This window comes from Pezoporus flaviventris, unplaced genomic scaffold, assembly GCF_033815535.1.
Source record: "Pezoporus flaviventris isolate CSIRO_AGI_PZ_B2104156 unplaced genomic scaffold, CSIRO_AGI_Pfla_v1 ptg000036l, whole genome shotgun sequence".
Lineage (NCBI taxonomy): Eukaryota > Metazoa > Chordata > Aves > Psittaciformes > Psittacidae > Pezoporus > Pezoporus flaviventris.
The window spans coordinates 42476413-42500441 of record NW_026892584.1 but is presented as its reverse complement, the minus strand read 5'-3'; the positions used below and the strand labels follow the sequence as shown (position 1 = coordinate 42500441).

Here is a 24029-nt window from a genome sequence, read left to right as displayed (position 1 = left end):
TTTTTCTGTTTTGGGGGGAAAGGGGAAAGCTAACTGAGCTTCACTAATAGAGAGAGAAAGAAGAACTACCTCAGCCTCCAGGCTGTTCCTAGGTATCTTTCTGTGTAAAGAAAGATAAAACTTTGAAAAAACACACACTCACGGAAAAAGTGTGCATGTTTATGCTTCTGTTGGCATTTTGTGTGTACTGTAATAGCATTCACATGTGGATTAGTCCTGAAGAAAAGGCAGCTAAGCCCCCTGAAGAATAGGCCTTTGTGATGCTGGAGAAGTTTACTGCGCCAAAGTTATGGTAAGAATTTGTAAATTTTGGCTGCTGAACTACTTCCTTCCTCTGCTATGTTTTTAATGTTACAAACTTGTGAGAGTGCAGTAGAGGGTGTTTTTTGGTTTATTTGCTGTTGTGTTTTTTTTGGTTTTTGTGTTTTTTTTTTTTTTTTCCCTAAATGACAGTGCGAACATTCATTTCTCAAACTAAACCACCCGTTCACATGAGGCTGCTGGTTGTATCTAAACACCCTGTTGATCTTGTTCTGCAGAAGTCTTCATTGGGCTTCCTGAGTCATACAGAAATGCTCTAGTGCTCTTATTGGGGCTGTGCTGGGGATTTAGGCTGTATCTGCTCAGATTTAGTTTGCCAAATTGATGTTCCTGAAATAAATGTTTTTACTTGGAAAAAGTAAAAACAGCTCAAAGCTGGGATGTTTTTCTATGTCTCTTTTTCTAGCTGTGTTTAAAGTAGTTCATTCTGCTGTCATGGGAGTGGGGTTTGTTTTGCCTTTATTCGTCAGATAAAGCTGAACCTGTTGGAGAGATGGTTAGTATTTCTTAGTTGCAAAATTGTTTTCCTCTTACGTATGGCGTTCTTTCTTTACACATATCTCATGTTAAAAGTCTTAGTTTGTGGGTAGGCAAATCAGCTTGGGATGAGGCCCTGCAGATCGCAGAGGGCCTAGAGATCCTGGTAGCTACACTGCCAGGTGAACTTTCCCAGCAGCCCAGGACATGGCTACAAGCTGTACAGCACATTTGACTTCTTGGGGGTTTTCTGGAGTAACCAAGGACAGAATTTGAGTCCAAGGCTAGACTGTCATGGTGACAAAATATTTAGAAAACATTTTCTTGCTTGAAACAAAAGCTTGGATTGTGCAACACCAAGTAGCGTCCCAGTGCAATAAATGATGCTGTGTATTTTTAAAGAGTTCTGTGTGTTCCCTGACCATCAGCTCTTGCCAGATTTAGCATGTTCAGGTAAAATGAGGAATTTTTCCTCTGGACTGTTCCCTTCACAACCAAAGAGGGTTAATTCTCCCCCTTTACACACTGGCATTGCAACAATGGAGCAACCAGATCTGGCCTCAGATTTTGAACACAATGAAAAGCCCTGTTGAAGACAAGCAGTGGAGCAGCTTCTTCTCTTCAGCCATGGTGGCTCAGCTGCATTAAGAGCAGTTGCTTAAAACTTACACTTTGTCTTTGGCGTAGGCTGATCTGATCCTGAGTGAGCTCTAGTCCTAGACTTGATGATTGCTTTTATTGGGTTGGAATGTGCTGTTCTTGCTGCAGTAGAAGTCTTCTATATTGTAGGTGTTTAATCCTTCATAATAACTGCTATAACTTTTTTTTTTAATGCTTCATGTTTTGAGATGTCCCAGCATTACTGATATCTACCCTCTGACTTGAAAGGAAGCCAGAGGTCTAAAGTGGTTGTAGCAGATCATTCTTTGGGAATAATATAAAATGATTTCAAGGTGAGTAAACCTTGAAATGGTGGCAGCTGAGTGAAGACTACTTCAGTTCAGTTCAGCATAACTGCACCATTTGGTTAATGCATTTTTTTCTTCCCCAGTCTAGTCTGTGTTTCCTGGGTAATATCAGTTGTAATTTCAGAGAAAAGCATGATTTTGCATGTATACCTCCTTCTCTGCTTGGAGCAGGAGGTGGCCAGATTTCTGTCTGAATAGTGACTTGTCTTGGCTCTACAACAACTATAACCAGATCATCTGTAGAGACTTTTTTTGATCTTCAAGGAAGTTGATGTTTTCAAAGTTGCTGTAGTTGCTGGAGTATACTGTTATTCATGGAAATGGAAAACCAAAGCAAAGTATGGAGGAGGGGGAATATTCTTTTCTAAGGTTTGCATCATCTTGCATCTTTGTATGCTTGGCATGTAACAGTGTCCCATTCAGAGTGCTGCTCTGAACAGGGCAGAGCTCCTTCTTTCCTGCTGCTTTGTTGTTTCTCTAGTTGTATTGAGCTGCAAAACCAGCTGCTTTTGCTTTTCATACCTATTTTTACCATCTCTAATTTGCTATTAAGATGTTAACTTCTGCCTCCAGTTAGCCTAGCATGTTTCTATACTGCAGCTACAACGTGGGGGCAAGCAGACACTTCTCTGCTTTCTCTTGTGCTACCCTTTCACACTTGGGAAATGGTCCCCCATAAACAGCTGCAGTACTGCTTTATTATCCTCTTTAAAAGCTCTCACTCCTTGTGTTCTTTATAAAAGGAACTTGCAATGCATGTGTACTGAGAGCGCTGTTCACTGCAGTGCCCAGTATTGGTCCTCCCTTTTTTGTGTATCTGGCCTTCTGTTATCCTCTTTCTTGTGACAGTAAACTCTGCAGAACAGGGACTGTTTCACTGTTTTATTTGTACAGAAGGTGGCTTAGCTGCAGGTATGTATCTGAAGCTGCAGTGTACTGCAGTAATACAAATCATTATATTATAGAAAGCTGTATTTAGTATAAGGAAAGAAAAAAAAGATCAGATTTACTGTGGTGAGTTTTACACTTTTTTAAGGGTTGTTTTTTGGTGTATTTTCTGTGGTGATTTTTGTTTTTTTTTTGTTTGGTTGGTTTTTTTTTTGTGTTAATCCTCTGACAGGTTACTGGCAGGAATGTGCAAAGATCAGTATATATATATGTATATATATGTGTATATATATATGTGTGTATATATATGTATATATGTGTGTATATATATGTATATATGTGTGTATATATATGTGTATATATATATGTGTATATATATATATATGAAGTTTTCTTGCCGTTTTGAGGAATCCTCCTCCCAATGGCCAGAGGAAAGCTTTCTTAGCAGCTACTCCAGGCTACTAGGAATGGGCTATTTCACGGCAGCTCTTGGTGTCTTGGAGAGGTTTGCTTACTCCTGCAACTAGACTGAGTGTGCTCATGGCAGAACCTTGTGTTTCTGGAGACTTTTCTGTTTTCAAGGCACCATTTTAGAAGTGGAATGACACACAATAGGATGTGTGGTTGTCGATACATGTTCACACTTAAGAGGCTGTGCATAGCTTTTTGACCATGTACAATCCTTTGCTATTTGTCTCATCATTCGTGTGGTGAAATAAAGGATGGAGGAACACAGAATTCATTTTTCCTTTTTATGCCAAGTACACACACAGAATGTTTATTGATATTCATCTTTCTGCTAACTCTCACAATCCTCAAACTAGTTTCTGGAGGCAAGGAGATTAAAATGAGGGCGCATGGCCAAGCAGACTTGAGGTTTTGTTCCTCAAATTTGATTTGAAAATTGCAGTTTGATAAAGTTGCATTCTTTCTGGGTTTTTGCCATGGAATTTTTATAATTCTCTTGAATTACCTACATGTGCTGTTAGTGTCAGGATTTGTATGTAGAGTTTTGAATGGCCCTTCTTTGAGTGGATGATTAGACCACATTGTCTCTAATGGCTCCTTTCAACATAAAGTATTCTCTGATTCTTGACCAGTTTGATATTGGGAGTCTCATGTAAAGCCCAGCCTGATTCTGAAGGAGAATAACCACCCCATTTGTAGAGGTGTTACTGTGGGTGTTTTGTTTTAGTTTTGGTATTCCTTGCAATGGCTGTCAAACAGAAAATAAATACCAGTTCTGTGTTACCAACAGGCCTTTTCACTTTTCAGTGTTCACTGATCTATTCAAATACAGAAGTTGGGTTTTTTCAAGGGAAAGGTTCAAAACATGGAATAATAAATTGCTAATTTATAACTTGTTAGCATTCTGGGTCTGTGCTTTGGAACCAAAAGTTGCTTTTTTGCTTTAATTACTAGAATGTCTGGTTTACTAAGATTGCTATATAGCTGTGATGCTGATGGGAATTTTGCTTTCTTTTGGTTGGTTGATTGGTTGTTATTGCTGTAAAGCTCGCTATCAGAAAGTAGAAATGTTCCTAACGTCATCCCAGCCTTTCACTCTTTTGTAGTCTTGGTGTAAAAGAAGGGGGAGGAATCAGGGTAACAGGATGCATGATGGGGCTAGCTCTGTTCTTTCCCATCGTCTCCAGGCAAGGCTTCAGTTATGTCACTGATGGAAGTTGAATTAGATGCTTTGATAGTCACCTTCAGCAATAGCTGGTTGGCTGCAGTTCTTTGGGACTCTGATCATGGCAGAGGAGGTGGGCTTTAGGTTCACATTGTGTTGCTGGTGGCTAAAGTTTACAGCGTCAGCCTTATAAAGGTAGAGACCTGGGCCATAAGGTCCAGCTATCATCAGTGGTGGATGGCATAGCCTACTGATAGCTGAGGTGACCTGGAAGCTGAGTGTGAGCTGAGCTGATGCCCTCTGCTAGCACCAACTTGCAAATTTCTTCCTTTGTCCCAGTCAGTATAGTGACTGTGTCCTTCATCAAGGCCTGTTTGTTATGGTTTAATAGTGGGCTGTCATCCTTTGGCTGTTGAGCAGCCACTTTCTGGAGTCAGACTCAATAAAGCAGATGATCCGTAAGGTAATGGAGCTCTGCTGTTTGTTGCAGGGTAATAGTCACCTCAAATGGTTGACATTAAATGCTGCTTTATGAATGCTCTTAAGTTGTAGGAGCTTATTTTGCAACTGGTGCTCTGGATGGCTGCAACTGGAGTCCCAAAGGACACAGTAAATTTTGGACCTAATTTGCCATTTCACTTAGAAAAGAGAGCCTTTGAGTGCAGGGTTGAAGTTTGGCTCAGCCAGAAGTGGGAAACTTGAGCAATCTCCAGCCTCTGGAATTTGTTTTATCTGAGACAAGATTGTTGTGTGAAGTCTGAAGCCAAGGTCTCCAAATGAAACTACATCAAACCTGTGTTTGAAATGGGAGAGCTGTAGTTCACAGAATCACAGAAGAGTTGCAGTTGAAAGTGACCCCTGCAGATCATCTAGTCCCCCTGCTACAGCAATTCCAAAGGTTGGGATTTTTTTATTTCTTACTGTTTTATAACCTAGAATCTCTAGAACAGGGAGGTTCTAGAAGGATGCATGTTTAATACCAGCTTCCTATTAAAACTTTCACTCATTATTTTAAAATTGTACTTATGACCTGACATGGATTTTTTTTTTTTTTTTTTTTTTTTTTTTTTACTTCAAAAACTTGATCTGTCTTCCTTCTTTTTCCCACAATACCAGGAAAGTGCTAACTATTTTGGATATTGTTTTCTTTGTTCAGATTTGGACTTCTGAATGCAAACAACACTTGAATCTGATATCCTTTCCCATTTTTGCTAAGCTGGAAATGCTGTTAATAAAAGGCATAAGCATTCCCCATTCCTTGTTGCTGAGGGCATCAAACTGAAGGCAGAGCATCTAGGAGCTGAAAAAGTGGCTGGTGTATCAGAGAACCAGCCTGGAACTGAGAATCGAAGCCAGTCCTCCCCTGCTCTGACACAAACTTCCTACTATATGATCACCTCGGATAAGGTTATTTTTATCTCTCTATGCCCCAGTTCCCTATCTGTAAAACAGTGATAACGGCACTTCCCTACTTCACAGGGATGTTGTGAGGACAAATGCAGCTAAGGCTGAGAGGCTTTTGGAAACTTTGGTAACTGGGAGCACAGATGGAAGAAGGGAAATGTTCCGCATAAAAGCTTTCTGTTCTTCAAGCCCAGTGGTAGGTTACAGTGCTTATGTGAGCATGACTTCCACTGAAGTCATGGCTTGACTGGTGCTGTCTTTTCTCTGACTGTTTCCTTGCTCACTACTATGTGCATACCAGCAAAGCACTTAACGTCCTTGCTAAACACTATTGTTTGCATCCTTGGCTGCAGGCTCTGAGAGCCCAAGAGCCTGGGTGAGACTTGCTGCTTGTGTGTTTGCCAGTGTGGGCTGCTCACAGTGACTGAATGGAGTATGTGCTTCTGGCAGCAGCCACCCAGTGCATTTCACAGCTCGCTCAGGCACTGGAAGGAGTTAAAAATATGTATGAATGGATTTTCACTTGCGAAATTCAAACTACTTAGCAGTTACTCTGAGGAAGCTTTGGACTGCAGTCTGACCAGAAGCAAGCAATTGTCCTTGATATAAATGGTTAAATTTCATAGAAACCACATCCCTTGTGATACTCCTGACAGCGTAACATTCCTTAACATTTGATTTCAAGTGGTGCTTTATTATCCAGCTGTACATGCAAACATACTTTCTTTGGAAGAATTTCTGTCCAGAGACACCACAGAAAAGTGCAAACCTCTTTCCTTTTTGATGTGGACTTCATAGTACTTGTTTATATATAGTACAAGCAGGTAAGAGACAGGAAACCCTATCTGCTTAACATTTACATTGTCACATGTCCAAAGGCAGGGATGTGGTGAGTTGAATATTTGTTCAATCAAATCTCGCTCATGCAAATTGAAGTATGTTTTGGGGAAACTTTCAGGCCAGGAGGTAGGAGTGTACTTTGCTTATTGCTTGCTCCTTGAAAAATATGGCTCATGTCATCTTCCTTCTTCACCTGCTTTGATAAATTCTATATTTAGTTGACTCAGCCCATCCACTTGAAGAGGACAAAAATAACATCAGTGTAATCCATCCTCTCTGTCCTTTCCTCTCCACCCCTTCCCTCCCCTTTCCTTTCCTGCTGCTGAGTTTAGGGCATTCAGTTGTTTGGGAAGAGATGGATTTTTTTATTTGCTTTGCTTTGTTTCCGCACAAGTGGGGTTGGGGCAGAAGAGAACATTTATACCCTGCAATAAAATTGTTGTGAAGAGTATGCAAACTGTCAGAAACACTTCCTCATCTCTTACAACATTTGCTGAGGGGTAAGAGTGTGCGCAGAGTGCATGGAGGGAGGTGGAGCGGAGGGGTTGGGAAATGACTTGCATGTGGCATACATCTGTCTGACAAAAAGCCAACCGTGCCAGGGGATAAATGGACAAACAAATAGTGTTTCTGTTCTGAACTCGAAGGTTGAACCTGAAGTTTGCACAGGAGCAGCTCTTCAGATAAGTTTCCAATGGACCTTGACTCCTGTTGTGCAAACATGTAGAAGCTATCACAGAGGAGACTGTTCTCTAAATCCCTGCTCTGGAGAGGATCTGCATTATAGGCTCTGCTTTATATGGCTTCTCCTGTGTCCAGCAGTGGACATCTAGCTGTCTGTCTATATCTACCTAATCTGTCTGTCTATCTCAATTACAGAATCATAGAATGGTTTGGTTTGGAAATGACCTTAAAGATCATGTAGTTCCAGTGCCCCTGCCACTGGAAGGGACACCTTCCACTAAGCCAGGCTGCTCAAAGTCCCGACCAACCTGGTCTTGATACACTGTCTCACAAATCAACACTGACCAAAGCCCCCAGGAGTATTTAAGTAACCTTGTATTTAAGTATTTAACCCCCTGACTTTAGCATGCATTAAAGACAAAATCAGTTCAGCACTTAATGCTAATCTAGCTGTGGATGCTGACTGTTTTTTATCTGCAAATTGGATAAAGAATGTCCACTGAACATAACCAAAATATTTGCTGCCTGTGTTATCTGAAATATTACTGTCTTCCACTATTGAGTTGATAGGGATTTGAGGGAAATTATTGTTTTGGTGAAACTGCTTTGAAATACAGCTTGGCAAATTCTTGTATCTTGAGCTGAGTGCTGGGTATGTTGTTGTTCCTGACAGACACATTGTCTGGGGATGTAGAGGTAGTAATTGTTCCCGCAAAAAATTGCCACTTTTTGTAACTTCAGCAATTTTTAGGTTGTGTTAAAGGTGGTGATGAAGAGCAGAAAGATTGAGGGGAAAAACCTTCAATTGGTGCCTAACAGAACTCAAGTTGGTTTTCATGATTTTTTTCATTCAATGTCTACGTTTCAAATGAAAGTAAGATTATTTTTTTTTTTCCTTAGTTTTGAGTTCATGGAATTACTGTAGGACAGGATGAAGAAAGAATTGGTTTAGAAAATTAGTCACTAATTTAAGACTAAAATTCTCCTTCCTTCCTCTTGCCTGTGTGCCATGAAAGCCTGAGCCCCATGGCAGTATCAGTGGTAGTGCTGCCCCATTTTGACTTGCAGCACCCTAAGTGACACAGGTCTGAAGGACAACTAATTGGATCATGTAGGGACTTCTTTGACATGAAGTGTGTTGGGCAGTACAGTGGAGCCACTAACTAAACCTAGCTTTCAGTTAGGAGCCTAAATCCCAGTTTGAGCCCCCAGGCCATAAATTTGTAACAGGACTCACTACTGGAGCCTGCCTTGCCACCTCACCTCTGTGAGGTGGCATCCGGTTGCCTTGGCTCCTGTGCTCTATCCTGCTGTTAAAGCAAAAGACACTTTAGTTTTTAGGCATGTTAATTCCTTACTTTGCAAGCACAAATACGTGCTCTAGGTTATTGAAAAGGAGCAGGTCCCAAATTGAGAGTGCACTTCTTATGGTTCCAGGCATAGTCTGAGTTGCATGATGGTACTGGGCAGGCCAGCCTGCCTAGCAGGCATCTGCTTCTCTGCCTGTTAAGTCAAGTCAATATTCTCCAAACTGTAATTTGCACTGTAATGATGGATTACACTTGTCACAGTTTACAGCATTTTGTCTTGTGAGTTTAATAAAATAAAACAGATTCTAATGCTTATTATTTCTGAAGTCCAATACGTCTGAACTAAAGCTCAGCATATGCAAGACAAACTATGCTTTAATTTTACAATTGTCTGATGGGACTTTGCGATTTATTTGTTGTTACTTCCTTAATGATGTTGCAGTCAGAGGCACTGTTTTGCTAAATGTTGTGTAAAAAGTAAATTGTAGCACAGCAGATGTTGGTATTTGGATGGATGTCGGTGCAGTGGGGGGACAGCAACAGTCATCTCTGTCAGCTGTCTTCAGGCTCGGCAGGCCTGCTGTGTGGTTACTTTGGTGTGTAAAAACAGCTCGTTTTGCAACTGGGAAGTTTGGCATTACATTTGGCACTGAGCCATGTAACTGGGTTAACACAAGTGTTTATCCATGGATTTTCTCAAAATTGGTAACTTGGAGGAAATTTTTATTAAACTTAAGTACAAAGGAAGGGGGAAATATGACTGGATCCCTTTTTTTTAAAAAGCATTAATGTTTGTAATGCTAAACCCCATTTTTTTAATTCTTTTTATTTCCCCCACCCTGTCTGTCTTTTGCTGTTTCATCATCAGCATTTTTGCAGCTTACTGTTTACAGTTTCCTTTTTTAAAGATTAAACCAGGGAAGCATACCTGATGAAATGCAAAGTATATACAGTTCCATAACCATCTTTCTCTCCATCCTGTGTGCTGTCATGAAGTCGGTGCAAAGAACTGAGTACTGCAAATGAAGCTATTTAACTGCCTCCACCCCCTGTTCAGTAGAGATTCTAACTGCAGCATGGAACAGGAGCCCTGATCTGCAGAGCGTTTGATTTTTGTATGATAAATTCCTGTAAATTTTATTTTTGGGTTAAGTACAAGAATCCTTGCAGGCCATTAAGAATTTTTCGTAGATCTCCTGTCAATATTGGACATACATCTTTATGGAAAAAGCCATTTGGACTGCATTTTCAGTAAGGTGGGGCAGGAGAAAGCAGTGGTTTTGCAAATCAACAGCAGCAATTTCAATTGGATTTTGTACCTGAAATTTGGAACCTGTTGATTAAAGGTTCATTGAGAAACTTCATCATAATGGAGAAATTTTGGATTTATTTTTCTAGTCTATTCTAATCTTGTACTGCCACTATGATGTCTTCGTTGCTTGAAAAGGCTCCCATTTCTCTTGGAAAAGGGAAGGTGATTAAACTAAGAAATTTGGATTCTCTGGTGAGGGGAAGAAAAGTATGTAGATGAACATACTCTAAAACCAGTGATAGCGACCTGGTAGCGGACTTGTGCTTAGCTAATTTTGTAGTCAAACTGCAGTTTTATCATGAAGTACAGTATCAGGATGGTAATTTTCATGTGGGTCCTTTTTCTCTCTGCCTCGCTCAGCAGAGGGTATTGCCTGTACCTCCTGATTTCTGTACCCAAATGTGGGTTCATTTAGAAAACAGTAATTTGCAGGAAGGTCTGCCCACAACAAAGATTAATTTAGTTTGTTGTGGATAAATGATACTGCTTTTTGGAAACATTTTTGTCTCTTACCTTGGTACTGAAGCTGATGTTAAAATAGTTTTCACCCACTGTGGAAGGAGAGGAGGAAATAAATGCATGAAAGAGTTAATTTGGGAATAAACTAAAGTTTATAGCTTCCAGTGACCAGAGGATGGCTTGAGTTTTGGAAGATTTCCCTGTGGGCACTGGCTCTGCCTGTGAAAGCAGCAGGGTCAGTGCAGCGATGTGTGCTCATGGCCAGGCTCTGTGCTGGCTCTGTTTAACATACGTACGTGTGTGTGTGTGTATTTACACGATGTAGCTTTGCTATTTAAACTTGCTTTGATTGGCTGTGTTTCAAGAGGTCCTGAATGGGGAGCAATATTCACCGCATGGGCTGGGCACATCCTGCCCTTCCAGCTGCTCATGTTTCTGCTGGGATGGGACCTGGACCAGGACTGGTGATGGCTACAGCTGGTGTGGCCTAGGGTGGGAGTCAGACTTCCACTTCTCCCTGCCCTGCCTGTTCTCTCAGCAGCCCAGTACCTTCCTCCCTGCTCAGCAGAGATCCAGCTCCAGGGGCACCCCTTTGTCAACACCCTCCTTTCTGATGCAGCCAGAGTGCATCATCTCCAGCCAGAATGGGTTCATCTTGGCTCATGTCTGCCACACTGTTTGCCCTGTGCAAGGTGCCTCTATGCTCCCCCTTTCTCCTGCTGCTTCCCTCCTGCCTTGTTGGCAGCAGCAGCAGGGTTTTCAGGGTGGTTTTGCTTGGCTTGACCCGTGGGGCAGTAGAGGAGTCCCTAGCAGCTACTGCCTGAGCTGATAGCATCAGATCAGGGACCAGTGGAAGAAAATGCTGTAGCCAGAGTGCGCACTAAGCATAGAACGACAAAGCAGGGTGTCCATGCAGAGTTTTCTGTACATGTGCATCTACCTTCCCTTGCAGAAGTCCCTGAGGCATGACATAGCCCTAGATGACCTTCCTCAGGAACGTTACCCCAGGTGACCTGTAGTTTGGTTTCTCCGTCTCTCTCTCTCTCTCTCTCTTTCTGCCTTTCTCTATCAACAAGGCAAACCAAAAAACCTCATATATGTGAGTTTGAAGCTTTATTTACAGCTTTCTGGTGTTCTCATTCTTAAAGTGTGGGAGCATAACTCTCGTGGACAGCTGCTGAAGTTGTTGGAAGTTCTTCTACAAACCCAAAACATAGCTGTAACCTGGCTAGGCAAATGATGTGTTTTGGTGTTTGTTTTGCTTCTGTTCTTTGGGGACATGCAAGTCAAGATGAGCTACAGAGAGCAGAGTGTGCTCAGTTGTGGGACGGGACTTTTGGGATTCAGGTGGTAGAGGGGATGTGCATGGTGAGGAGCAGTCGTATGGTGTGCTGTGCTTGAAAAATCAGGTGCAGAGGAAAGCTGCGACCCTGACCTCTAAAAATGCAGTGGGGCAAGTGCCAGGTTTGCACATGGGAACTGGTGTGAGTTTAGGGATGGCTGGGGGTGCAGAGCTGTCTTTGGTTTTCCCTTGGGAATGGGAGAAGTTGCAAAAGAGGACATTGGAATTTTTGCCCTGTCTTCCCAAAACAACAGTTCAGGTCACTGCAGGCTGGAAAGCATTATTCAAGCTCGTGTCTTCCTGTGCCCATCTGTTTTTTGCTTCTGTGTGGTATATACTTCTAATTTTTGATGCCTTTAGAAAAAATAGAAAAAGAAAATTGTCTTTAACATACTGAGATGCTGTTGCAACATTAAAATTAATTCATGGTAACAGTGTCAAGGTAGGTCAGTCTTTATTCAGGTGGATCTTTATTTCATTCCTGCTTGTGAAAGGAACAGCTTTCCATGTTACTGTCTAGAATGCATTTCTCCTGGAGCTTTGAGCAGCTTTGAGAGGTACAGCTTACTAGAATAGATGACTTTGGGGCTCAAAAATAATAGTCACAATTATAGGTATGTGTTTTTAGTAGTGCATACATATGTTCCAATATTACAGGGCTAAACTGTGGTACCACTGAAATCCAGCCTGATTATACTGAGACTAAAGATTTTTGCTGGTTCTTGTAAAAATAAATGAATTTTAGTAGTGTTTAAAGTGACAGAGGTGTGTCCAGCTGAGTCTGTGTCCCTGTTGAGGCAGCATTGTGGATTGTGCTTGGCTTTACAGTGATGAGACACCTAAGTCCAAGGCACAAAAATTCTTCGCAAAGTTTCTTACACCTGCGTTGCTTGGCTGAGCTTAGCACCAGAGCTGCAGCGGCTTTGTGCTCTTATGTTACCCAGTGGTGAAGTTGCTGTAATAAATTCTCAGTATGCAATTAAATTATTTTGCAAAATTCCTCTGAACTGAGGCAGGCACTCCTGTTATCTGGAGGCGACTTTCCTTTCTGAGTTTGGGGTAGTGACTCAGTGAAAGTTATCTCTGGAATACTAAATTTGGAGGAGTAACCAGGAGGTTGCCATGATAACAAATATTAGAACTTGCTTTCTGGGAAGTGCTTGTAATTTTTCCATTGATTGCCATTAAATGGCTCAAGATAAATTAAACTTATTAGAACTAACATGGTCTTCATGTACTTCTCCAGGGTTTTGCAGACTTGGTAGTGATAAAATGAAGAAGGGAAGTCCAAAGTAGCCTCAGACATATAAATAGCACACCCTTTTTTATGTTGCTTCTTATTTTTGCCCTTGAAATATTTGTTTAACTTGGCTTTTATGCATGTTTCTATAAAATATTTACCCAGTAACTGTCTGTATAAACATGTTTAAAATTCTGCATTGATTTTTTTTTTTCCTTGGCACTCTTAAAAAAATTTCCTGATGCACAGCATGATCACACAATTACTGCTAGAGCTTTTATTGTAAGTGGCCTAAAACAACTCTGTATTTATGTTGAAAATTAGGACTCAGACCCAGAAGCTGAAGGTTGGCAATACAATGTGCTAATTTCTCACCCTCCATAAATTGTTCTGCAGCTTAGTTTTCACAAATAGAGCTTTTTTTTCTGTTTCAAACTGCTTCTGAAGTTGGTCCATATCGTCTGTTTTGGAAAAGCTTCTGTTCCCATAAATCTCACCTGATGTCCTTTAGCCCTTTTTTCACCATTTCTTTACCATTCCCTGAGTTTTTGATTTGCTTTGTGAATGACCCAATGATCTAGTAATGGGAGCCTAGAACAGCGAGCCAGGGGCTCACTGCGAATGTTTTCTGCGTGGTTGCATCCTGTGTTTTCCCTCCTCTGCTCTTGCTTTCCCATGTGCATCCACCCCCAAGTTACCAGCTCACCTCTCAGCTTCACCAGCTTTGGGATTTTAATGGGGAGCCTCTGCTGTGTAATTTCCAGATTTAATGTTCGCAAAGCAAATAAATGCGTCATGAAAACCACTCTTGCCTGAGTGTTTGGCTCTCCTAATCTTTTTTTTAATGGGGCAGAGTGGGGGAAAGAATTAAAATCAATTTTTAATCAATTAATGATGCTTTTCCTGAATATCCTCTATGTGTTGGCAGCCCTAGGAATACAAGCTAAAACTGTGCTTTCAGACTGACTTTGTTTAATCTCTGGAAGAGCTTTAGTTTGTGTGTGTTTCATTGCTTTGTCCCCTATTACACTATCTGTCAGTCCCTAGACAGTATTTACTGAAGAACAGAACTGGGTATATCATATTCAAATAAGGCATGTGTTCAGATAAACTCAAGAGTCACAACTAAGGATGCTTATGCTAAGAGTTAAAGTAATTATATCAGCTTTTAGATAATGTCTAGAAAAGCCCTTCATTGTTCTAATAAACCAGGGTGTGGTATGTTTGGTGTTTTTGGTTTGGGTTGTTGTTTTTTTTTTTTTTCTCTGTATTTTTAGTAGAGATCATAAAATCTTTGGAGGATTAAGTCACACCTTTTATATAAATGCATGGAATGTATTTAAGAGCTGGATTTGCAAAAATACTGATTGTATTAACTTCAGTATGAGCTCGAGGAATAGTTGTGGGTGCCTCTCTCCTCTAACGGAAGATATTTAGAAAGTTGGAGAGGCTTGCTAGTTTCGGTGCCTTGTTAGCTGCTTGTGCTGTTTACCATCATAGGTAAAAATTACCAGGGGAGAAATAATTGTTCCAAGCATGCTTAATTCAGTTCAGTGAATCTGACACCTCCTCTGTCATTTTTGTGTATTTATAAATATTAGAGAGTTGGGCATCTGTCAAAAGCAGAAGATATGTGATGACACTTTCTGTTACAGGAACTTACTTTGTTAAAATGCTGTAGCTGCTTGCGAGTATACTACAGAAAAGATTTCCCTAATTGTGTTGGATGCCTCATAGCATCATAGAATAGCCAGGGCTGGAAAGGACCTTAAGATCATCAAGTTCCAACCCCCTCTGCCATGGGCAGGGACACTTCACACTAAACCATGCCACCCAAGGCTTTGGCCAACCTGGCCTTGAACACCACCAGGGATGGAGCATTCACAGCCTCCCTGGGCAGCCCATCCCAGTGCCTCACCACCCTAACAGTAAAGAATTTCCTCCTTATGTCCAATGTAAACTTCCCCTGTTTAAGTTTTAACCCGTTACCCCTTGTCCTATCACTACAGTCCCTAATGAAGAGTCCCTTCCCAGCATCCTTATAACCCCCCTTCAGATACTGGAAGGCTGCTATGAGGTCTCCACGCAGCCTTCTCTTCTCCAGGCTGAACAGCCCCAACTTTCTCAGCCTGTCTTCATACGGGAGGTGCTCCAGTCCCCTGAGCATCCTCGTGGCCCTTCTCTGGACTTGTTCCAACAGTTCCATGTCCTTTTTATGTTGAGGACACCAGAACTGCACACAATACTCCAGGTGAGGTCTCACAAGAGCAAAGGGGCAGGAACACCTCCTTCGACCTGCTAGTCACGCTCCTTTTGATGCAGCCCAGGATACGGTTGGCTTTCTGGGCTGCGAGTGCACACTGCTGGCCCATGTTCATTTTCTCATCAACCAGCACCCCCAAGTCCTTCTCCGCAGGGCTGCTTTGAATCTCTTCTCTGCCCAACCTGTAGCTGTGCGTGGGATTGCTCCAACCCAGGTGTAGAACCTTGCGCTTGGCATGGTTAAACCTCATGAGGTTGGCATCAGCCCACCTCACAAGCATGTTGAGGTCCCTCTGGATGGCATTCCTTCCCTCCAGCGTATCAACCGAACCACACAGCTTGGTGTCATCGGCAAACTTGCTGAGGGTGCACTCAATCCCACTGTCCATGTCAGCGACAAAGATGTTAAACAAGACCGGTCCCAACACCGATCCCTGAGGGACACCACTCGTTACTGGTCTCCAGCTGGACATTGAGCCATTGACCACAACTCTTTGTGTGCGGCCATCCAGCCAGTTTTTTATCCACCCAGTGGTCCACCTATCAAATTGATGTCTCTCCAATTTAGAGACAAGGATGTCATGTGGGACAGTGTCAAACGCTTTACACAAGTCCAGGTAGATGACATCAACTGCTCTACCCCTGTCCATCAGTTCCGTAGCCCGATCATAGAAGGCCACCAAATTCGTCAGGCAGGATTTCCCCTTAGTGAAGCCATGCTGGCTGTCACCAAGCACCTTGTTGTTTTTTATGTGCCTTAGCGTGCCTTACAGGAGAATCTGCTCCAAGATTTTGCCAGGCACAGGGGTGAGACTGACTGGTCTGTAATTCCCCGGGTCATCCATTTTCCTCTTCTTGAAAATGGGGGTTATATTTCCCTTTTTCCAGTCATTGGGAACTTCACCTGACTGCCATGATTTCTCAAATATAATGGCCAGTGGCTTAGCAACTTCATTCACCAGCTCCTTCAGGACCCGCAGATGGATTTCATCAGGTCCCATGGTAATTTTAAGTCCTTTTGCTCCCACCGTGAGGTAGTGGAGATGCAATTCACTCTGAAATTGTTTTCAGTGTAGCCAAAGAAGTCACTTCATACTTCCCTGTAATTTATGTAGCTATCCTTAAAACTGCTGTTTTTTTAATGAAACTTCATTTACATCTTCTCCCACTGGAGACAGCTGTAGGTTAGTACTAGCCTGACTAAGCTGTGCCAAAGGTAGGAGTAAGGAGTTTTTTACATGCTGATTAATTCTCTTTTGCTCCTTTGGGAATATCTGGTATTGCTTAAATTGATTGCTGTAAGCAATATGGCAACATTTTTGACCTTCTAAAGCTGAAATTCAGCAAAAAAAAAAGGGGGGGGGGACACGACACAGAAAAAGAGGAAACTCTGAGTTTTACATAACCATACAGTTGAAAAACAGTGATTAAAAAATACAGAGGTGTCATCTTCTGTAATGGTGGTGTTGGCAGTGATCTCAAACCTTTTGACAGAGATGGAACTGAAGAACGCATTAGTTGTCCATCTCCTGCGTGGAGAACATACTGGGTGAGAATTTGTTTTTCTTTCTCCGTAATCTGCCTTTTCATCTCTCCCGTGGCCTAGCTTTGTGAATCAGAGCACCCATTCCTTGCCTTTGTTAGGTGTTCCCCATCTGCACTGTTGTGTAATTAAAGACAGAGGTAGCTTCCAATACAATTATTTTTCTACGCAGTGCACCCATAGAGCTTTGTGGGAAGCGACAAGCCAAGGCTGTTGCTTTCTGAAGTTAATTTAGAGATGTGGGGTGCCAGGTGACCAGGAGTAGTCCTCATGGGGCTCCCTTTGTTGCTTGAAGGCCAGGCCGCTCAGCCATCCCCCTTCGTTCCCCTCTTCCCTCCCCTCCCATATTCCCCCAAGATATGATAATGAAGCAGGTGCCCTGTATGGCAGCTTTCTGTGAGCGTGAGAAACGACAGTAGGTTTAGAAAAGGCAGAGCCGAGCCGGAGGAGGAGGAGGCATTTCTTCTTAACCTGTTGGCAGTCACATCACTCACAGCCATGTGGGCTGCCGGCATACTCCACAACCTTCCAGCTGCCTGAGGGAGAATAAAGTGGGGAGTGGATTTGCTGTGCCCCAGATTATCCCATTGCAGCCACGGGACCCCACATTAGAGGAGCCAGCCTGCGAGCTGCGGAGCCCTGGCCTGGTGCAGGCGGGCAATGGGCTGACCTGCTGCCCTGCCAGGGAGCGTGCCAGCAGCAGCCCTGGCTGCCTCATTGACATTCAGGGCACAAGCGGTGCCTCCGCAGCTGTACGCTGGAGGTGGCGGCTGAGGAGGCATCCAGAGAGGGGCCCAAAAACATCATCAAAGAAACTGCCCCCCTTTGCTGTGCCTCTCAATAGGCAGACAAACCAGAGATCCTCTCACTGAGCGTGTTGGGAAGGACATTAACATAACCTCCTTTCCCCCCCCCCCCTTCTTTCTTTTTCTTTTCCCCAGAACCTGGCACTGTACTTAAATATCTTGTTTCGACAGTTTGTTGAGGAAAGGGAAGAGTGGTGCACCAGCCTGGTGGGTGTCTGTGCAGCTATTTTTAAAAAACAACATATTTGAACTGAGAGTTTTCATTCGGGTCACCCTAGACTTAATTTTTTGGTGTCAAGTCGTTAAGATCCAGAATTAGCTTGCTGTGTTTGGAAAGGGCTTCCTTCCGAGTGCTTTAGAAATGCAAAGGCAAGTTTTCAAGCCCTGCTTTCTGTTTCCAAATCTGTTTTGATTTCAGCAGGTTTTGAAATGAGCGGACGCTTACCCTATTTACTCAAGCAGCACAAACTAACTGTAAATCTGTCCCGCTCTTCAGCACACATGAGATGGCAGGTTTGAAAGCTTCATATCTTTAAGGAAGCTGGCATCTGGTTCACCAAAGCCTTATTAGGCTGACAGGATGCAGACCACTTCTCATAGACATTGAAGGCTCAGAAATGAGTCACTCTGCCATTGACCAGTGGCACGTTAACACTGCGATTGGCGTAACTTTCGTGTTTCCCTCGTGCAGATCAGGGCAGTATAATCAAGGAATGTCATACATCTTTGGAGTGTGTGGGAATGTAGGGAAAGCTTGCATAACTCAAAGCTCTAATATTTTGAGCGTTACACTTAATTGTAATTCATGGTGATAGTTTGGATGCTCAGAGCAGAAAGTTTAATGCATTATTTATCCATGGATTTGTGGTGGTCACTTGAGTGCATGTCGTATAACTGAGTCGTTGTTTTCAGTTGGTTCTCCTGGGCTTATTCGGGTTACTTTGGAGCATAAGAAAGTTAATAGTTGGTCCAATGCTTGTGGAAATATCAAGGGTATCACTGAACGCTGACTTAGTTAACCTAATGACTTTTTATTTTCAAACCATTGGTATGTATAAGTTGATTTAAAAAAAAAAGCAGAGGCTTCTTAAGTATAGTCTGTTCTGAATTAAAGGGTGTGGTGTTGGCTTTGAATGAGCTTGATGCAGCAACAAGCATGCAGCAGTTGGTAAATAAAGATGGATTTTCTTTTGTTCTGCTGGTGCTTGCTGCTCATTATTCTCCACTTACCCTGTGAGCTTCCCAGGGAGTGGCAGCTGTTTCTGATGTTAGACACTCTATCAGTGGTAGACAGCTCCAGATTCGGTGAGGAGAGGAAAATAACCTAACCCTGCATTATTGTAAATCCTCAGTAGAATTAACTTTTCATGAACCAGAAGAGTTTTGTGTTTAACTTTTTCTGAAATATTCAGTCGTAAGCATGCTTTGCTGTATGTGTTACTGTGAAAAAGCTTTTCTGGCATGAGATGGATTTACATTCTAAGTGTGTGTTAAGTGTTATAATGTGCAGTGTGTGGGCGCAGACACAAGGCAATAAAGGGAAATTGGTCTATAACAATCTTCATGTATATTTCCAGATATATACAGTTTGGGAATCTTTGCAGTTTGGAAATTGCTTGGAGTAAACAGAATGGTGCATAAAGATTTTAAATAATAAAGCTAGCAAGCTACAGAGGAGTCTGTTTGGTTCCAGGATTTTATATGTAGGATTTATAACCCATGCTTTTGCTTTCCTGTCTCTGCAGTGTTAGCATTCTGTTACTGAAAACAAAGAAGGCTTTGCCAGGGCATTACACAAGCAATGAATCAGAGAGGAAAAAATGTTTTGCTTTGTAAATTGTTCATTTTTCCATGGTGGATCATTATTATTATTTTTTTCAGTGTTGTCTGATAGCATTTGCTACACATGCTTGCCTTTACTGTATTCGGTACAGTTCTGGTGTGACTGCATAACTATGAGTATTGGTGACTTCAAGTAGCTTCTTGTGATTCTTAAAAACAAAAACGCAACAGGAGCAAAAAAACACAGGACAAAAATTGAAACAGCTCAGTTCACTCTTCAGGCATGACATCTTAGTGTATGTATCAGAGGAAGGAAAAGGTGTTAATGTTTTTCAGTCAGCTTTGTCCAGGTGGTTCCACAGGATTGTTTTTTTCTGTATTGACCAACCCCTTTTCTGCCTAAAATACTCAGACTTGCTGTCATGATTAATGTGGTCCTTCTCACATGTTGCAGGAATTTTGTAGTGTTTTTGGCTAATCGTAAAAATGTAAGTTTGTTTCTCAAGAATACATACTTTGTACATTTTCTTGATGACTGTGTTGTTCAATTCATGTTTCAGAACTTCTGTAGAGGAAGGACAGTTTGCTCTGGCTTTAGTGTAAAATTATGCTTACAGATGATCTGATTGGGAAGTCATGCACCAGGCAATGTCTTACCAGTGTGCTGGAAGATACAGAAGTATAACCTTAGTGTGTTATACAATAAAATTTATACCTCTGATACTTCAATGTGCCTCATGCTGCCCTTGGCAAGGGCAGTAATCACTAGTATGTGTTCTTGCCATATTACAGGTTTCATTAAGCTCCAGATATGTGGAAAAAGAAGTTTAAAATCACGTTACTTTTTTGCAAATTGAAAGGTGGATCAGGTCCCAGAACCAGCTAAAGCAATAGCTAAGGGAAGGTCCAAGTAGAATGGGCTTTGCAAAATGCCTGGCAATAATGAAATCCTTGAATTTTCACAGAGAAAGAGTGAAGGAAGAGTGAATGTGGAGGAGGATGCTATGTATGTATGTATGGAATACACCATTTTAAAGACTGTGTGATTAATTCTGTTAGATGATATGTTTCTAACAGAAAAACAGATTGGTGGAATAAAGCTGTAAGAGAGTATAAGAGCCAAACATAAGCATCTAATCTAAGAGGAAGAGTCTCTTGTGACATTACAGTGTAATTTTGTGCAAAGTTATGCATACTTAGTGAAAATAACCAGATAATAATTTCAGAATCTGCAAAAAAATATATGTCTTTATAAATAGGAGGAAGATGCATAGTGTAGATTAGGAAGTAAGAGAAATGGAAACTGTCTTGCCCCTCTTATTTTTCATCACATCCAATTTGGATTTAGTCCTAAATGCAGGTATGATAAGGGGTATGTGATGGTGCCTAGGTCTTCTGGGTCTGCCTTAAGCAAGAGAGGAGAGTACTGACAAGTCAAGTATGTCAGTGTGTTCCAAAATCATGACAGTCTTGGCAGCTGTCTCCTTACCTGCAAAACCTCTTCTCAAGAGCTATGCTGAGTATGCTGTGCATCTTCTTGTCCCTGTAGTCACATCACTGGTGTAATAGTGAGGTTGGAGTAATCTCACTGACCTGGGCTGAGGTGGACTGATAATTTAAGTGTGAAAGGCTTCATAATCTCCTACTGATCCCAGAAAGTTTTCAGCTTTTAATTAAGGTCAGAATTAAAAAGATGTTGAAAACAAAACCTTTTACGCTTACTGCCTAGCTTATAAATGTTAAACCATGACAGCTATAGGTGAGGAGTTCTGAAATTCATAAAGCAATGATGACATTCTTGTAAACCCCTTATAGGTTAGTATAATGCAGCTGTAACAGATGTCTCAAAGAAAGACTGAGGTTTGTGCTCAGAGATTCCTTTTTCTCTTTTCCTTGCCCTGCACCCTGTTTCATCAGTGCAAATAGATGTTTTCTGCAGACATGGCAGCTGGAAGGGTGGCTCTGTGTGACTCTCCACCAATTCAGTAACTCTGTTTTTTGCTTTAGATGAGAATATTCAAAGCCTAACAAGGGCTGAATAGGTGAAAGCAGCAGCTAGGGGTGCATGTGCCCCTGGCCATGTGGTGTTGGTGTTGGGATTGCTTGTGCTTCTGTATGCAGAAGAAGAAATGGTACAGCTGGTGCCCAAAGCAGGTTGAAACTGCACCACAGAAGGAGAGGAGGTCTGTGAGGAGAGGAAGGAGGCAAAGCAGCTGCAGGGGAGTTGCTGGGGCAGGGTATACATTGCTGGGAGAGAAATTACTGGCGAAAGAGAGCTAAGCAGCAGGGAAACAAGTGTGAGCACAGCCTGGGAGAACAGAAGAGCAGCAGAAGGTTGCTGGAGCCAGTAAATCTGGGGAACCTTTTCTTCTTGCTACTCCTGGTAGTTGTTTGAAGAGCTCACTAGCAGAAGAAATTGTGGGAACTGGGTACCAGCCACTACAAGGGCAGCATCACAGGGTGTGCAAGTCTGCTCCTGCTGCAGCAGACCAGAAGGAAGCTTTTCTCCTAGTGTGCTCCCTCATCCTCTCCCTGGTGTTGAACAGACAAGTGAGAAAAGATATAGAGGGAGGAGGGTATAGGGGCTGACCAGATGTGGGGGCTTTGTAGTGACTGCTTCTTTATTTAGTATTTTAAAATCAGTTATTGTTGGGGTGAGCAGTGTTGGAAATGTGTGGCTGGTATCCTGGTTTGAATAGCACCTCAGGTGGGACTTCTGCGATTCACCTGAGTAGAATCATTACTGCAAGACCTCGTAGGACCTAGAGAGCCAGCTTGACAGCATGTAAAGCTGTTTGAGGTTCTGGAGAGACTGCCGCAGAAAGTGACAACAAGGGCAGTGAGCAAGGGGGAAACTGAGGTATGCTGACAAAGTCCCCCAGAAGAGCCACAGGTGGAACCCCTGTCTTCCTTCCCTAAAGCCCAGCTGAGTAAATCAGTAAATAATTGAGGGTTTGATCAACTGTTGGTTTTACTCTGCTGCTGGACATTTTGAATGTGGCTCTGTCACAGTCATGTGACTGTCACCTGTGCAGGTTACTCAGATGAACAGTAGAATGGTGAGAGCAAGGGATGTTTTTTTCTGTCAGAGAAAGGTGGAATATCTTTCACAATAGATGCTTGTTTTCTTCACTGTGGTAGCTATACATCATCCAGTGTTTTCCCCTTCATATTGTGATATATCATCTCATGTTTCATGCTTGAGATGTCATAAGAGGAGTGAGTGATGTTATGTAACATAAGCAGAGAATTATCTTTTTGTGGTCTAAAAGTGACTGTTGGTTTGGTAAAGCAGTTGACTAATTAGTAAATTACCCATTGTTGTTTAAAATACTTGCGCTGCTAAATGTAAGTGAAAAAAATTTCTCCGCTTGTCAGTATGAAAAATGACAATAGCAAAAATAATACATAGGACATCTGCTCTGATTTTTTTTTAAATTTAAAATGCATTTAAGGCAGATGTTGCAGAATTTGAATGGAAATCGGAGTTGATGGAAGAACAAAACATAGCTGTTTACCTTTTATGATTAACATCTGATAATCATCTGATAACCATTTTATGGTTAACATCTGACTCAGTGCCTGTATTTTTCCGCTGTTTGTATCAGAATGAACTGAGTGTTCTTAAAACTGTTGCTATGTCAGGGTGACATATAGTTTCAATATTAACAAAAACCTAAGTATTGGCAAGCCAGTTTGGGGTGCAGATTATGGGGTGTTTTTCTGATCTTCTCTCCCTTTTCCCATCCTTTCTTTCCAGGAGAATACATAAAAACATGGAGGCCGCGGTACTTTCTTCTAAAGAATGATGGTACATTCATTGGCTACAAGGAACGACCGCAGGATGTTGACCAGCGGGAATCGCCTTTAAATAACTTCTCAGTCGCTCGTAAGTGTTTTTACCTGCTCTCTCATCCAGTCTGGGGGATGATGTCTTCTTTTAGTCATAGCACTGGTAAGCTGGGTCAGTAACATCAGAATCTGCCTACTCAATGTGTTTATTTGAAATGATAACCCCTTCATGTGTTTTTCAGAATGACTGTGGTGTGAAGTTTTTTCTACTAATTTACTATTTCTGGGTATAGAATAAAATGGGTTTATTTGTTAATATTTTGTATGTCTGTTATTCAGCAAGTTGCTTTAAGGTGAAAGTTCACCCAGGTGCATGTCTTGATACTTGGCAGGTAGGCACAGCTGAAGTGTTTCAGCCTCTGTTCTGCCACCAGTCTGGATTCTACTGGCATTGACATAGGTCGAAGTTATTTGATTGGTAGCATAAGAGAATGCAGAGCAAGTGCTGTTTTTAATGAAATGCACTCCATTTTTCTGAATTTTGAACACAAACTAGTATTTCTTCTATTAGAGCCAACGAAATGGTTTGGAAATAATGACATCTCCTAACCTCTGCACTCTGTCCCATGCAAACATTTCCGACTTTGCTCAGGTGCTGCAGTACAGGATGTGACAGAAGACTCTGAAGAGAATTTCCTTTTCTTGCTCGTGTTTTTAACCTTTCGCTGTATACTTCCAGCTTTTATTTTTCTCCTGTTCTTAATCTTTCCTGTCTCATGATTTCCCTGTGTCTTGTTCTACCACTTAAAAATAGATCATTGTGTTACCTGTTATTAACAACAGTCTGTTCTGTGTTCCTGGTGACTAGTGGGAGTGAACCTCTGCAGAGAGAAAGGGTAGGGACTTTCCCTCTCCATTACAGGGTAACTTGAAATATGTGGGGTTCATCTTTGTAGTTGAACTTTA

The 24029-nt window shown here is 41.9% G+C and overlaps 1 protein-coding gene across 3 annotated transcripts in view; it reads left to right on the top strand.

The window, feature by feature from the left end:
* The window catches only part of AKT1 (AKT serine/threonine kinase 1), a 76483-nt gene that overhangs the window by 19518 nt on the left and 32936 nt on the right, over positions 1-24029 (top strand). For all 3 annotated transcript variants that reach the window (XM_061464152.1, XM_061464150.1, XM_061464151.1), the window contains exon 3: positions 23032-23160. In XM_061464152.1, the coding sequence (XP_061320136.1) occupies positions 23032-23160 (129 nt within the window). The remainder of the gene's footprint in view (positions 1-23031; positions 23161-24029) is intronic.